This window comes from Cydia strobilella, chromosome 12 (genome assembly GCF_947568885.1).
Source record: "Cydia strobilella chromosome 12, ilCydStro3.1, whole genome shotgun sequence".
NCBI lineage: Eukaryota > Metazoa > Arthropoda > Insecta > Lepidoptera > Tortricidae > Cydia > Cydia strobilella.
In genome coordinates, this window is record NC_086052.1 from 11,935,388 (window position 1) to 11,949,666 (window position 14,279).

The 14,279-nt window shown below is 40.0% G+C and overlaps 1 protein-coding gene across 1 annotated transcript; it reads left to right on the top strand.

The window, feature by feature from the left end:
- Positions 1-1,374: 1,374 nt before the first annotated feature.
- LOC134746144 (cap-specific mRNA (nucleoside-2'-O-)-methyltransferase 1) lies at positions 1,375-14,005 on the top strand. The gene is made up of 14 exons (XM_063680433.1): positions 1,375-1,567; positions 1,648-1,749; positions 2,460-2,971; positions 3,063-3,203; positions 3,288-3,558; positions 3,985-4,181; positions 4,770-4,953; positions 5,290-5,515; positions 5,944-6,058; positions 7,028-7,277; positions 9,875-9,975; positions 11,519-11,634; positions 12,380-12,621; positions 13,724-14,005. The coding sequence occupies exons 1-14, from the start codon at positions 1,555-1,557 to the stop codon at positions 13,969-13,971; spliced, it is 2,718 nt and encodes a 905-aa protein (XP_063536503.1). The 5' UTR covers positions 1,375-1,554; the 3' UTR covers positions 13,972-14,005.
- The last annotated feature ends 274 nt before the right edge of the window (positions 14,006-14,279 follow it).

A 14,279-nucleotide genomic window follows, 5' to 3' on the forward strand; every position in this document is an offset into this window, starting at 1 on the left:
CTGACCATACTAAGTAGTGTGCCCACAGTGCTACCGTAGTTTATGGAGTTCCTATGTATGCATTATCAATTTATCACCACCAAGTTAGTGCAAACTTGCTGCGGTGGTCTGGGTCTTTTTTTTCGTCTCTATATCTACAAAAACCGGCCAAGTGCGAGTCGGACTCGCGCACGAATGGTTCCGTGCCATTACCCAAGAAACGGTAAAAAAATCACGTTTGTTGTAAGGGAACCCCACTTAAATACTTATTTTATTATGTTTTAAGTATTTGTTGTTATAGCGGCAACAGAAATACATCATCTGTGAAAATTTCATCTATCTAGGTTCATGAGATACAGCCTGGTAACAGACAGACAGCGGAGTCTTAGTAATAGGGGTTTTTACCCTTTGGGTACGGAACCCTAAAAAATAAAGCTCGCGTTTGTATCCAGGCTTCCTACCAAGGTGATGTTTGCCCTCAAGTCACACCAAGAAAAGTCGCAGAGATTGGAAGCCTCGTTGCCAACCGTGTAGCAGGCCCTTTACACAACTCCATATTAGAAAACTATAGTTGGTCAAACCAAATTGTCACTTGTCAGTAAATAAGAACAAAAAAAACTATACTCATCCTTTTCTTTTGGATGATAGAACTAGTGTATGACAAATATAATATGATTCTCTCTGTCTATGTTTGAAATGAGACTGTCCTTTGAACTATTTTGTTCTTGACCTCAACGCAAAGAATAAAGTTTGTCAAAGGACTGTCTCATTTCAAACATAGACAGAGAATCATACTATCTTTGTCTTACACTAGTACTAGCGCCCGAAAGAAAGGGATGAGTATAATTTTCCTGGTTGTTTTTGACTGACAAATTGGTTGGACCAACTATATAATACTCACTCCTCAACGCGAAAATCCGCTCCAGACTACGCGGCGCGAAGCCGCGAACGCGAGTGTGGAGCCGTTTCGCTAATTAGCGAACTAGACTCCATACTCGCGTTCGCGGCTTCGCGCCACGATTTGCGCATGAGTGTGGAGGACGCTTATGGCATGACATTTATTTTATTCGTGTAAAGACGCCTTAAATAGTTCCCCGGATGAACTGTCAAAAATTTAGATTGCGTTTTGAAACCAAAACCACTAGTGAAATTTCCGAAATATTGCGAAAGAATAAAATTTAAGTGAAACCTAAATCGAGTGTAAAATTTTAAGTTAATTTATATGAGACTGATCCGACTTCATAATTTGGTATTTTAATTTGATTTATTTATACTAACACAAAATAGTATAATTTACATAAGTTTTTGAACCTTGCTTATATTTGACATTCGTTTTCGTTCGGGTAATTTCCCCTCTAGAAATAAAATTATGTTCATGTATTTGACTGGCCTGTTGTGTACGCCGCTATCCCGCTTATTTTTGCTGATAGTATTACACCGAGCAGTTTTAATCGTAATTTTATCAGTTTTGTCACTTGATATCTGTGTGTACAGTAGTGCGGCGGTATAGGCGTAACCGCGTAAAGTATTAATCAAAATATTACGTTGTAGTTGTAACCAAACACTTCGTACAACATGAGTCTCTCAGGTAAACATAGTTGCTATTTGATATAGTTATAATACAATTTATTGTGGTGAAGATCGTTTAAGAAATAACCATTGTACTAGATCCATCAGACGATGAGTCCAGCAGCGAAGAGAGTTCCGTTCCGGCAAAGCGCCCTAGAGCGGATACCTACGGCGCATCTTCTACAACTTCTCAGGGATCAGGTTAGTAATAGTACATTACGATACAAGTGAATTGCGAATTACCTTTCGCACGTGTATTGTATAACGTTTTACAGTACATATTATAATAGCCCTTTATATTTTCGACTTAGGCACGTATTGCGCTAATTACCGCACTAGGGCGGTAAAGTAGCATCATATGTACTGTAAATTATTTTACAGTACATATGGTGCTACTTTTTCGCACTAGTGCGGGAATGAGCACTTTTCGTGCATATGTCGAAAGTTTAAAGGGCCATATGTACTGTAAAACGTTGTACGATACACGTGCGAAAAGGTAATTCGTAACTCGTGTCGATTTAAAACACTCCCTGCGGTCGTATTTTAATTTATCGCCACTCGTTTCGAATTTCCTCTTTTCCGCACTTGTATCGTAAATAACTAATTACTTACTGAAAATATCCTAGTATAGGTACTTGTATTGTAATCAACCTAAGTAAAGTATTATTAGTTTAGAAATGACATTTGTGCCTATTATTATTCTGATTTAATAAATATAATTGACTAACAATTAAATATAAATACAAACCTAAGTGAAGATACTATGTCAGTAGATAAAGTAGTTAATTTTAAAACTATTAACCTGTAAATTCCATAGTATTGTAAATGATCGCCAAGTTGAGATATCTGATATATAGAAGCATAACATAACTAGAATTGCAAATCTTTAATTTATTCCCATATTCTCCCAGTTCTTCAAGAATCTGATGATGAGCCAACTGATGAGCCACGTGCAGCCTTTGGGACAATCAAACCCAACAGTTCAAATAAGAGCTTGAGCTATATAGAACAAAGTCCTCACAATGACATAAGGCTGAGCCGCAGCAGTCTCAGTGAAAACTGTTCTTCTCCAGGTGACCATTATGATGATTACCGAACCAGTTTTGATGAGGAACCTGAGGATGGCTCAGGCCGAGCCAGTTTCCAAGACAATGACAATGGTGCTAAAAAGTCAAACTCATCTAATGCATCCCACAATTCTAAGGGAGGGTTTTCTGACAAAATCAAACACATGATGAGCAATATGGGATATAAAACAGGAAAGGGTTTGGGTAAGTTTGAGCATGGACGCACAGAACCTGTGGAAGCATCCTCTCAGAAGGGCAGGAGAGGCTTGGGTCTAAAGTCATCTACTGTGGGCACTGTCCCACGAGATTTTAAATGGTCATCCGATGATGCAAAACCTGAAGCAAAAGAAAAAGTGGTAAGTTAACTCTAAGTCCTTTTCTATCATTAAAAATTGGGATTGTTTAAAGCTAATGATTTTAATTAAAATCAAGTAATTATTTTTCAAGCTATGGATGCCTCCAGGGGCAGAACCATTATCTGGTGATTTATTGGAGGAATGGCTTCAGAAAGGGCCTAAAAAACTGACTATTGAGGATGAAACTGAATTTGTAGATCCCCAAATACTGGCCGGTGTCTTGAATGCAAAGGTATATAATATAATAATGAATGCACTATTTTACATCAAAACTATATTTGTGATAATCTTCTAAAATAAAATTTAAATTTCACAGACAATCTTTGATACTTTGGATGATGAAGACCTCAGAAATGCAAGGTTTCGCAGCAATCCTTATGAAACAATAGGCTCAGTTATATTTTTGAACAGAGCTGCTGTTAAAATGGCTAACATAGATGCTCTCTTTGACTTCATGTTTACTGAACCTAAGACCCAAACTGGAAAACCAGCTCTTGAAAAGGAGTTGTTATATTTTGCTGATGTCTGTGCTGGCCCTGGAGGTTTCTCGGAATATGTTTTGTACAGAAAAGGATGGAAAGCTAAAGGTTAGATGAAGTCACTGTTGCTTCTCTTACTGCTTAACTGAGGCACAGACACATGATTAGCTGGTCAGTTTAGTTGAATGGTGGTGAAAGTTTAATAAATTTGAGGAGAGCCAGAATTGCAGCAAAACTGCATTTTTATTATTTCGAGAGCCATATAAGTAGTCTTTTACTACTTTTTAAATATTAATTTGTACATCCTGTAAGTTTGTCTATCTGACCTGGCTATAGTTTTCCACTCATCTACTCGAAGGTTAGCTGGAAGTGATCCCTTATAGGGATAAGTTCGCCTTTGTACTTCCATTACTGTAAAGTGATTACTACTACTGCTATTTTTCGCGGTGATTTTTTATACTTCGCGGGCTGTACTTTGTTTTTTCATTTTCGTTTATTTATCGTTTTTTATTATTGATATATGTTTTTTTGCAGGATTTGGTTTCACTTTAAAAGGTGGTAATGATTTCAAACTGTCAGATTTCCATGCTGGTACACCTGAGACTTTTAATCCATATTATGGTGTTGAAAATGATGGGAATATTTTCAATCCAGAAAATTTAACAGCACTGAAAGATTATGTTTTGAAACAAACAGATGACAAAGGAGTCCACTTTCTTATGGCTGATGGTGTAAGTAACATACATCGTGTTATTATTATGTGACGATCTGTCTGGCCTAGTGGGTAGTGACCCTGCCTGTGAAGCCGATGGTCCTGGGTTCAAATCCTGGTAAGGGCATTTATTCAGTGATGACCAGGGATATTTGTTCCTGAGTCATGTGTGTTTTCTTCGGCTGTTTCGTACATTTCGGGAAATCGTCAATGATTTTTATGGAACAGCAAATCTTTTGTTCGCGATTTCAGGGTTGGCCTCATAATAAAAGTTGTTCTGTTCAGCATAACCTACATATTAACCTGTGAGAGTGAGAGTATGGTCAGGCAACAAAAACACCTTGTATACTTCTTTGAATTATTGTGGATATTATTTGTTTCGGAAATGTGATATTAAAATATTAATTGAGATTATTTAATGTCTACTTAACCGTGACTTAACCAACCAAGAATACAACCTTCTAAGACCATGTCCACTTTAGATGTAGGGACAGACAGAGATGGATTTGGCGAAATTATAAGGTTTCAGTTGACTAGTATTTATAATATAATTTATATTAGGCATACCGACATAATTTTGGTCCTGTATTGTGTGTAATTGTTACAGGGATTTTCAGTGGAAGGTCAAGAAAACATTCAAGAAATCTTGTCCAAGCAGCTATATTTATGTCAGTGTCTTGCAGCATTGATGCTAGTAAGAACTGGCGGCCATTTTGTTGTTAAATTATTCGATGTGTTCACACCCTTCAGTGTGGGTTTGGTTTACATCATGTACAGATGTTTCGATAAAGGTTTGTATTTGTATTATCATATTAATGTATGTTCTTACCTATTCTTTTATGTTTCTTTGGGTACAAACGGTAGGCATAGTTCTTCTAGCTACCTAGAATCTTAACAAAAAGTATTAACCATAATACTGTCTTATGAACAACCAAACCAGGCAGCAGGCCAGGTTACCTTTGGGTGTTATTTTGGAGGATCATGTTTTATACCCCATATTATGCTCATGATTTAAAATGAAAGAGTGAGGCAGGAAACATAAAATTATGAAGAGATAAAAAAAAAGTTAATGCTATGAGATTTTTCGGAATGTTTCAAGAATTTAAACAATCACATTCATGTTTTAGTATGCATTCATAAGCCTGTGACGTCCCGACCGGCGAATTCCGAAAGATATCTAATTTGTCTATGGAAGCGCCTGGGCACGGAATCGGCAGAGCATCACCTGTTTATGGTCAACTCAATCTTGTGGGACGGGCGAGATCGCGGCGACGACGTCGCCGAGCTCGTGCCTCTCAGTATCTTGCAGGAGGACACTGGCTTCTATGAGTATATGTTTAAAAGTAATTGCCTGTAAGTATTAACTGGTCGATTTTGCACAGTAAGGCCAGAAATGTAGTGCCCACCTTAGCCTTCTATAGTGGAACAGGCATTGTTTCCTGGGACCCAGAACCAATTGTTTTGTTTTTGAATTTGGAACATTTATTCCATAAAAGAATAGAATAGATTTTCATATACATATGTACAAATATTTGTATGAGGGGTCCCAGGTCCCAGGAGATAATGATAGGGCAGAGCCGGTAGAGGTACTGGTTCCAAAAGGTGCATTTTCTGTAACTGTCTATCTGTAATGGACTAATGGCACAGTCTCCTGTTCCATCCTCCCATTGGTCCGTTACTCGTCTGAGCTCCGAGAAGATTGATTGGTACTTCTGACCTTGTTAACATAGTTATTCCTATATGCACTATACCATGTATAATACCTTCTTCTCTGTCTATAGCATTGGTGAAAAGCAAATTAAAAACTTGCTAAAAATAGCAGAGTTTAGTAAGAACAAAGAACTTAAGGAAACTTCGCAATCTGAAATTAGAGAGGAATGTTTAAGATTATGGAAAGTAAGTAAGTTACAATTTGTGCTCGTATATTGTATTTGTTACAAGATAAATTTAAGTACATAGTTTATAATCAGGTAATCTACTTATTTTTTTTTATGGAGCAGAAATGTCTGCGAGGGTTACCGAGGGTTCGAGTCCTGCCGGAGGTGTAAATTTTTCCGTTTTTCCATTAATTTAAAAATCTACTTATAACTAGCGACGTAGCGACCTGCCCCGGCTTCGCACGGGTAGTTCAACAAATTTACACAAAACCGGTTTCCGGATCTGAACTATCTCTTCGACCGTTTCCCATAAGGCATAGTTCTACTATTGGCGAGGTAGAAAACTGTGAATAAAATTTCACGTTATCTCCATAGTAAATGTATGGATTATTTTTTTTATTTCTGGCTTTTTAGTACATTGCCTTAAGTTGACCCCTAGGAAACATTTGATACTAGATAGGAAGGAATCGATTGGCATAAAAAATAGAATGTGAAAAATAAAAGTTAATTTTTATAATTACAAATTGTATGGGAAAAATTTTCCTCGATTGCTCGATTGTGGCTTTTCTAGCCGTTTATTTTTTTTATCCCATAGTCCCATACCAGCTTTTGATCCTGGATAGGAATGGGATCGATTGGCATCAAAAAAAATTGTCAATAATGTCCTTTTTCTCGCACCCTGTATGTTTTTTACAAAATCTGTAAACGCGAATCTTCATTAATTTGAAATCGAGGAAAGGTCTTCTAGGACCGTTTTCGCGTAGCAGCACGGGATCTGGTAGCTGCCCTCACTGACCCATTTAGAAATTCCACCCTATATAGAGAACTGATAATGTGTCAAAACTTCACAAACTCTACTCCTTAGTCAAAATATGTGGCATTTCATAACGGTGCCATAAGCGCGTTGCAAATTAAACGTTTTTTTTTTATACTCATCATTACAGGGATCATAAAATTGTCTAAGGTACGATTTCTCCCCCTCCCCCAGGTGCCTGACAAATTACGGACACAGACCGAGAGGCTGGGCCCTGAAGAAACTCTCGCAAGTATTCTAGACTTGATGAAAAAGAGACCAAAAGAAGCACACAGTTCGCATGCGTTCAAGAGTGCAGTTCTAAATAAACCACCACATTTGTTGGAGGAGTCATCTGATCTAGATACTTTTAAGAATGTCTATGACTGGCATTTTTACTTTTTAAGCAATGGAAAAAATAGCCCGGACCTGAAGTTTTTTATAGGTAAGTAAGACTTAGCAGACTAGTTATTTCTTTAGGTACGTGTATCCGCAATCCAAAATAAGTATAATCAAAATAGTACATTTCGATGCTAGTGCGGAAATTATGTCATCACTACACGAGTACCGAGATATCTTGCCACGAGCCTGCGAGGGAGGAGTGAAGAATGACATTTCCGCACGTGTATCGAACGACGTTTTTTAATACAGTTGCGAAAAAATAAGAAAAACAACAAGTAAGCAATTCGAAACTTTTATATTATTAATTCTGTGACATCATTGACATTGACATTATGAAGAGGTGTTTTTCTAGCTTTTATTCGACTAGAATAGATTTTGTTATTATTATTAAACCCACTCAATGAAAGTTTTTTTTCAAATGCATGTTCTATAAGACAGAAACAATTGTAAATATTAAAACATTGTGCTATTTTTTTTTTTTTTTTAATAGCCTACTTTAGTGTCCCACTGCTGGGCAAAGGCCTCCCCTCGTTTCCTCCACTCAACCCTGTCGTTTGTAGTGTCCCGCCAATCCGGATAAAATGCGTCCAAGTCGTCCCGCCATCTCCTTTTCGGCCTGCCTGCACCCCGGCCAGCACCATCTATGGTGTTCCGTGGGTCCCACTCGGTAACCATTTTGGCCCACCTTTCAGCGTGCATGCGGCAGACATGCCCAGCCCAGTCCCACTTAAGCTTAGCGGTCTGGACACCTACATCTACAACTCGAGTTCTGGAGCGCAGTTCCGTGTTTCTGATTCTATCAGTTCTGCGAACACCTAGTATACTGCGCTCCATCGCTCGCTGGCAAACCTTGAGTTTGGACTTTAACGCCTCAGTTAATGACCATGTTTGAGCACCGTAGGTTAGGATAGGCAGGATACACATGTCGATGAGTTTGCGCTTGAGACACAGGGGAAGGTCGCCCTTCAATAGCGCCTTCATGGACCAGAAGCTCTTCCAGGCGTTGTCAATACGTCTATTGACCTCTATGGTTTGCCTGTTTTCGAAGGAGGCTATCTGGCCCAAGTAAATGTACTCATCAACATACTGTATATCCTGCCCATCTACCGTGACCCTGTGTTTTGCTCCATTGGTCATCAACTGAGTTTTCGCTCTGTTCATTGTGAGTCCAACCTCAAGGCTCGCTGTGCTGAGATCTTGTAGCATGTGTTGTAGTTGAGATGCCGTGTGGGAGAAAAGGACGATGTCGTCGGCAAAACGCAGGTTAGTTAATCGTTTATTACCGACGACAATGCCCAATCCTTCCCACGAGACCGCCAGCTTTTTGAATATCTCCTCTAGGCAACTGGTGAACAGTTTAGGAGACAGCGGGTCGCCCTTTTTAACGCCTTTCTCTATTTTAAATATAGGACCAGGTGCGTGTAATTTAATGTTGGCTGTGCTGTTATTATAAATTGTTCCAACGAGTCCAACGTATGTCGGGTCTACACCCTGATTCTGCATGGCGGAAAATATAGCGGAGTGTTTGACGCTGTTGAATGCTTTGCTATAATCTACAAAACCAAGGTATAGATGCACGCTGAACTCGTTGGACTTTTCTATTAATTGATTTAAAGTATAGAGGTGGTCGGTTGTGGAGAAACTAGGACGGAAACCGGCTTGCTCGGGTGGCTGATGTTTATCTAGCAGTGGGGCAATTCTATTTTCTATGACCTTTATAAACAGTTTGTAGATATGGGAGGTTAGACTAATGGGCCTGTAATTGTTTATATCAGACTTATCGCCTTTCTTGTGCAGAAGTGCTATATTTGAGTGGCATAATTTAGGAGGTATTTTACCGCTATACAAAATTGAGTTGAAAATTTTTGTTAAATATGGTAACAAGGTCGTTTTTCCTGTTTTTGTGCTATTATTACCTAAATATCGTTATTTGCGATTATTTGTGTATCGTATATTTATAAAAACAATATCGAATGTTGCCTTTGGAAACTTAAAACATTCTTGCAGTAAGACAACTTATTAAGAACGGTTTTTCAACATTAAAAAATAAACGTGTTATAATACTTATAATGATGAAGAGGTAAGTAATAAAATATGAAATATGCATATTTTTCGTATTCTTACATTAACAGTAGGTTTTTATGTTGATTACGACGTTTAAAGGAAACTAATATTAACACTCATCAATATTTGGAACAAGTAAAAATTTAAAAAAATTGGAAAAGTAAAAAGCACTAGTTCGCGAAAACCAACTTTCCGCACGCTAAACAGCCACGAAAAGTAGCACTTTTTGAACAACTGTATTAAAAAATATTTTAAGCAATTAATACAAGCGAATACAGGTATTTAAATTTTTTGTACCTACTTTGCTACCTACCTCCTGGTTCGGAAGTTTCGGAATGAAATCGCTTTTCTATATATATAAGAGTGCGTCAAACTACGTCCCGGAAAGGATGCGAGAGAATGGTCTGCGAAACCTATAAGAGCCAAGTTTTAATTTACTGCAATCTGTGGTTCTAAGGCAAAAAAGTTTAGAGACCCGTGTGTGGAAGACGAGACGGACGAGAGACTAGTGTATGGTATGTTTGAATTGACTCGTCTAATACTGCTTTAAATAAAATCGGCATATTTTATTTACAGGCTGTGGAGGTAAACAAGTACACCAATTAGAAGGAACGGGATGGAAGAGCGTAGTTGACTTACACCTCACTTTACCTGCTAAAACATTACTTTATGGAGAGGTGAGTTCATAAGGGATCTAACAAATGCAAAGTTTTACCATAACTTTCTACGTAGCTGTTTTTTTTTGTGAAATAGGAGGCAAACGAGCAGACGGATCACCTGATGGTAAGCGATTACCGCCGCCCATGGACACCCGCAACACCAGAGGGGTTGTAAGTGCGTTGCCGGCCTTTAAGATGGGAATACGCTCTTTTCTTGAAGGTTTGAAGGTCATATCGGTCCGGAAATACCGCAGGCGACAGTTCATTCCACAGTTTAGCTGTGCGAGGCAGGAAGTTTCTAGAGAAACGCACAGTTGAGGACTGCCAACCATCTAAGTGGTGAGGATGGTAATGTTGTCGCGTAGGGCGATGGCGAAAAGAAGCGGCAAGGATTAATCCGAACAATTCCTCGGAGCACTCCCCGTTATACACGCGATAGAAAATGCAGAGCGAGGCCACATCTCTACGCAGCGCCAAGGAGTCAAGCCGTTCCGAAATACTCTGGCAGTCGACAATTTGAGTCGCTCTTCGCTGGATGCGGTCCAGAGGGAGAAGCTGGTATTGGGGTGCCCCTGCCCATAGATGAGAACAGTATTCCATGTGTGGGCGAACCTGCGCTTTGACTTAGATAGAACACATGTAGGTATTGACTTATTGTGTACGTTGGCTGTGTACGTTGTCCGTTGTGCCAACAAGTGTTTGTGTATGACAGAGGTATGCATAATGTAGAGGCATCTATACTAGTGTATCATCGTAAGGCCCGCTGTCCTACTATGGTCCATAGTACCAATTACTTCATTGTACAGTCGCCATCAGATATATCGGAGCGGCCAAGGCGCTCACAAATATCTGAACACGTCTCTATTGTTAAGGCGTTAGAGCGCGTGTTCAGATATTGTGAACACCTTGGCCGCTCCGATATATCTGATGGCGACTGTACCTAAATGAAATCATTTTCAACTAGAACAAAGTTGAAAGAAAATTCAACTTGATAACAAATTCAACTGTTTATTATTGTTGTACGATTGGCCTTAGAAGGCTATACTCGTAAAGCGAGGTTTAAGGCTTGGCCAAACACACGGCACGACGCAGCGCCGCGTCATAAGGGGCCGGCGGGACGCAGTCTCAGTCTGTTTGACGTCGCTAACCTGTTAGCATGGGCGGTGGTCGCGCCGCGGGTCCGCGGCGCTGCGTCGGGCCTTGTGTTTGGCCAAGCCTTTAGACTAGCAAGAACTTGCATGCAATTTAAGTTACATTGCCGACTACTAAAGTAAGCTGTATTCAAAAGGTTGATCAGATACCGCAAAGTAATGCAAAATTGCATGCAAGTTCTTGCTAGTCTAAACCTCGCTTAAATGTTTTTATAGGCTGACTTATATCTAATGTGAGGTGGGACGTAAAGGAAAACTCGATCGTGTTGAATATAGGTTTATTCTGTATTAAATAACAAGTACATGCCCTTATATACTTAGGCATGCACGTGTGTGGGTAAGGCGTAGTACGCACACTACACTAGTTCTTAAATGTGTCCTAAGACTAATTCTAATTATGTATTGTTTAGATTGTGAAGGAGTATCGAGGACTAGGCAACAACCAGATGTTCAGCAAAGCTCTTCACGTGATCGACGCCTTGATGCTTGGAGGAACTGATATCTCTTATCTACCTCTATCTGAAAGGTTTCTATCTTTGTGCTTGTTTTTATTTACTTCCTGCAAAACTATTTAAAAACTGCAAGGAAGGGTAATGATATGGCACATAGCCTAATATGATGTGTTATTTTTGCCGGTGTAAGAATAGGCTACATTTGTCCAGGTAATGAGGTAATTCAATTACAATAAAACCGTATAATATAGTTTTTTAACTTTTGTAAGGCCTGCGAACTTTTTAAAATAATTGGTCGATTTAAACACAGGATCGCGTGCAGCTGCGACATACAGACTATATACCGTTTGTGATGTACACATACGTTTAATTCATTTGATTTTCCACCTTAACACAAACAAAACAAAGTAGGTATTTATAATACACCCGCCTACTTGTACAGATGTAGTGCATAATTGTTTGCCATCTTATTTTCTCGGACTTTTTGTACTGAGCCTGATTGAAATAGCATAATTTGACACATTCGTGCGTTTCCGTGAAAATACGATGGCAAACAATTATGCACTACACCTGTAACATTCTTGTAATATAGAGTTGTAATAAAGATGGGGTAGAAAATCAAATGAATTGAACGTATGTGTACAAAAAATATATCAATCATTTGTATTAATTAACCGTTGTTTCATTTGTATTTGTATTCGCTGTTTTGTCGCATAAATAGTGTTTAGATTTAAGTTTATATAATACATATATGTATGTTAGTCTATAAGGAATTTGTAATATGGGCCTAAATATTAAGTATGTAAAACTACGTTTTAGGATACATCAGTGCGGGCTATTCTGCGCGGCGCTCGACAAGCCCTACGACAAAAGCAACGCACTCCCAATCAAGTGCAAGCGGCTCTTCAACATGGAAGACTTCCCTGCGGTCGTGAACAACCTGGAGTGCCGAGCCATGAAGAGAGTGAGGAGAGCCCTTACGATGAATATACCGGACAGGATTACTAATATGGAAATGTTTCATGTTGTTGGATCTGTACTCTTTCTTAAAGAGATAAGAGGTTGGTATTCTTTTATGATATCTTTTATATGATTTTAGGTCCATTTCAGGGCAGGTAGGGGGCAGCACAATTGACTTACTTGACTGTCCTATGTCCCCTAGGTGGGGCAGAGGGCGTCCACAGTGCGCCGCCATCTCGTTCTGTCTTGGGCTGCGTGCTTCGCCTCGGGCTATGATAGCCCGATTACCGTCAACTGGGATGCCATTGAGCGTTGCCTTGACGGCCTTGCTCCTCTCTTGCCTTGCGGGGTCCACTCTAGGCCTTGCCTAGGTATGTGGTCGAGAATTCGAGATCCTTTCTATGAGTGTGACCGATCCAGATCCACTTGCGGCGCGCGCGTTTTGGTGACCGATCGGGGTTTCGCGGCATATTCTCTCGGGCCAGTATATCCCGAGAATCTGTCAAAGGCATAGGGTGACAAACACTTGGATCCGCCGCGTGATGTCCATTGTGACCATTCACGTCTCGTATCCATATAGCAGCACGACGGTTTTCACGTTCGATCGGAAAATTTCCAATTTTACTCCTCTCGTCAGTTTTCTAGACCGCCATATGGGACGAAGCTGTTCGAAGATTGCCTTGGCTTTGGCCATCCTAGAAGCGATGTCCTCTTCAGTTCCTCCGGTTTCTGACACAACGCTGCCCAGGTAGGTAAATTTGTCTACTCGCTTTATCTGATCGGCGCCAAGATTCAGCGTTAACGAGTTTCCCCCCTTCGTACGCATTTCTTGGGTCTTCCGGGAGTTGATTTTTAGCCCATCAGTTCTAGCCTCTCGCTGTAAGTCGTCTAGTTTCGCTTGCATGTCGGCGTGCTTGTGGCTAAGCAGGCAGAGGTCATCCAGCTGACCGGTTAACCCGTTTGCCATTATTTACGCGGTGCATAATTCCATCCAAGACGATGAGGAACAGCAAGGGAGATAGTAGGCAGCCTTGTCTGACTCCCGCGAGAACTTTAATGCCTTCGGAGATAGGCCGTCGTGTGCGACTTTGCAGTCGTAGTTATTGTACACGACTTTAGCAGTAGGCTATATTGAATAATATGTAAATAAAGAAAAAAAAGTGAATAATTGATAAAAATTCATTAACGATTTTCATATTTCAGAACCATGGCAGGCACACATTTCAAAAAAATGCGGTCGAAAATACTACTTTGGAATCGGCAAGGACAAAAAGCCTTTGAGCTTGTTCCATATCGTAGAGGAGGCAGGTCTCGACCTGGTCGAAGCTTACACTCAGCGCGTCATGTGGAACTGGGAGGAAGCAGCGTGTGCCATTTTTGAGGGACTGCCGCATAGAGGCCTTACTCGGGCGCAATTGGAGGGCTTTATAGAACATAAGACTAAAAGATGATTTAATGAAATTAAATATGAAGTTTCTTTACAAAGCTTGTTTAACTTAAAACCCCTAAGAATAATGGTGATGCAAAAGGGGCGTCTTTCAGCGGCGTGCTTTCTAGTAACGGCGCACCAACAACGTCGAGCAGTGCTTGCCCTAAATATACAATCTTGCATATAAAACCCGGTTAGACTACACTTTCTAGGATCACCTGCTACCCTTAGGGCACTTGATGGATAGGGCAAGGATATGCAGGGTACACGGGAAATAGCGTAGTCTATATAAAGCGGGTACCGGGTGGGTACGGGCACTTCACACACCTT